Source organism: Sinocyclocheilus anshuiensis, unplaced genomic scaffold (genome assembly GCF_001515605.1).
Source record: "Sinocyclocheilus anshuiensis isolate Anshui unplaced genomic scaffold, SAMN03320099.WGS_v1.1 scaffold991, whole genome shotgun sequence".
Classification (NCBI taxonomy): Eukaryota; Metazoa; Chordata; class Actinopteri; order Cypriniformes; family Cyprinidae; genus Sinocyclocheilus; species Sinocyclocheilus anshuiensis.
Genome location: NW_015547702.1, coordinates 607,580 through 610,108, shown reverse-complemented (window position 1 = coordinate 610,108; position 2,529 = coordinate 607,580). Strand labels below are relative to the sequence as shown.

General features: G+C 37.0%; 1 protein-coding gene across 3 annotated transcripts in view; it reads left to right on the top strand.

Annotated features, from left to right (window-relative positions):
- Positions 1-1,107, top strand: part of LOC107703922 (LIM domain-containing protein 1-like) — a 49,605-nt gene extending 48,498 nt beyond the window's left edge. For all 3 annotated transcript variants that reach the window (XM_016506726.1, XM_016506725.1, XM_016506724.1), the window contains exon 9: positions 810-1,107. In XM_016506726.1, coding sequence (XP_016362212.1) covers positions 810-953 — 144 coding nt within the window. In that variant the 3' untranslated portion in view covers positions 954-1,107. The remainder of the gene's footprint in view (positions 1-809) is intronic.
- The last annotated feature ends 1,422 nt before the right edge of the window (positions 1,108-2,529 follow it).

The window sequence follows — 2,529 nt, the reverse complement described above, 5'->3', positions numbered from 1 at the left end:
TGTATAGCTGCTTTTTCTGATTTTTATGTTGCTCTGTTCTGAATACCTGAAAATGTAAAGGATTTGCTGCAACGCAATTTTGTCTGATATGTGAATTATTTATTAGCCTGTTTTTTTTTACCCATGCATCAAATGCTTTAAAAACAGCTTTAAAATGACTTTATTGCATTCCAGACGCTTTTATAGTACTTTCACTATAAATTTTACGGGTAGCTTGAATGTAAACATTGTCATGAATTCGTTGTATTCCCATTTGTAAAATAGCCAACAAATTAATTGTTGTAGGCTAAGCCGATCTCATGAAAGTGTGTATAGCACGATTTTCTGCTTCTATTTGGCGTAATATTTCTATGCAGAAATTGACTTTGGCATGCAAAAGACTGATACATTCATAATTAATGGCATGGCTGGTTCAGTCGACAGAAATATGGGACACACAGGCCTATGATAACTGCTGAAATGTTTGCGGAGCAAATCTGAGGTCAGTCTGAGCGCTCATGGTACTCACAGTGCCGTACACCTGCAGGCGCCACTGACTCGGACAGTTGTCGTGGTAATAAACACCACAAACAGCAACCGTTCGCGCGTCAGCGCTTAATGCACATATCCTATATGAAAAGCATTTTAGGGGGCCCTTGGCTTTTGGGGGCCCAAGGCGGTCACCTACCTTTGCCTAATGGGTAAGTCCGCCCCTGACCACTTCCACTTAAGGCCTGCATGCCTCGACATGTGTTATTAACAAAGATCTGCACATATCCAACAATGGAGAATGAAGTTAGTGTGATGTGAGTGTGAATCTCTTCCCGCAGGACTGTCATATGGAGCTGAATGACGAGGAGGGTCACCGCTGCTATCCTCTGGACGGACGCCTGCTCTGTCACACGTGTCACCTCAAACACATCGACCCTGCCGCCCCGCCGTCTACAACAAACAGCTACCACAGTCAGTTTTAAACATCTGCCTCCCCCTAGTGGGTGTTCAGAGACATCACTGTTTGCCAAAGATGCTCAGATATTGCATTGCCAAAAGTCACAGCTGAGATTGAGATTATAAACTGTGTGAGACACATTATTATATATTGTATTTTGTCTGAATTATTTACCGTACTGTTTTCTTTTCTTTGCATTTATTAATATATGCATATTAGATTGGATTAAAAAAGAAAATAGTTTAGCCTTTCTTGTATAATATAAATGCTGTAAACAATAAACCATTGGCGTAAGCAAAAATGTTGCTACAGATTTTTGTAAATAAAGCAACCATTACATATATTATTACAAAACTTCATCTGAATTTCTCGAATGGCACCTAATAGTGTATAAACCTTTATTTAATTAAAGGCGTGCTCAGTAATTGATTTGTTTCTCTTGTGCTGGACAATATGGTCATTGTTTTAGACTTATAATGACACCAAGCAGTGGAGATGCTGCATCAAAAAGCTATGCTTTGGTTACTGATGCCATTGCAGACATGCCCAATACACAGTCAGCCACAATTTATTACACAAGAGAAGGTGTTCAATAAGAAGGAACTTTTTCAATGAGGAAAAAATTACTGAGTGCACCTTTTAACAGACCAAAGAAATAGACATGCCTATTTATGAATGTATATTTATTATAATAAACCTCCAGTTGCATGAACATTAGGTAGTAAGCTTTTAATTTTGTGTCAGATTCCATTTCGATTTAACAGACAAACATGAACATTAATTGTTTTTTCCAAAAGCTAATGCGAATACTTGTGAATGTGTACCAACACAAATTTTCTGAGTGATCACATCAGTTGAATGACTTAACAACAGTGACAATCTGTCATTTGAAATCAAACTGACCTTATTTACTTTATAAAAGTGTGAGTTTTATTATTCAGCCATGCAATCAGGTCCATTTAAAAAATGGAATATTGTTTTTTTTTAATAATTAATAAATACTCTAATTTGGCGCTTGGTGTTAATTGTGGGCCCTGCTTAGAAGTCATAGAAGAGGTTCATCAACTGTTATTCTGAATACTTTGAAATGTTTTTATTACACTATTGCACTTGGACAGAGTTCAGCAGTTCACTACAACTGTACCGATGGCAGGTCAAACCCACATCTTACCTGATTGGAAGACTTGACACCAATTACTCTCAATTTAAGGCTGTTATTTCAGACCTAGAGACCTCTGTTCTTTGTACATTTAGTTCAATAAAGATTTGTTATAATACAATGTTGGGTTGTTTGCTAAGTTTGGTGAATCTGATCACAAAAGCTATTGTTGAGAAATTCAGATCATTTAAATATGTTCCCAATTTTGTTTCACAAAACACCAGATTAAGATGTGACCAGACAAATGTAACTCCAGTTTAGCTCACCTATATATTGTTTAAAAGTTACCACTGGAAAGCCTTTAATCAGTAACTCATTTATATGCCTGTTGTTTCTTTGGTTTTCACGGTTAAGCTGTTGATTGTGTACAATGCCTTAAATTCTCAAGGGGCCCGTTCTTCGTACATCGCTTATTATATCCGAGATTAAATGTCACATCCAA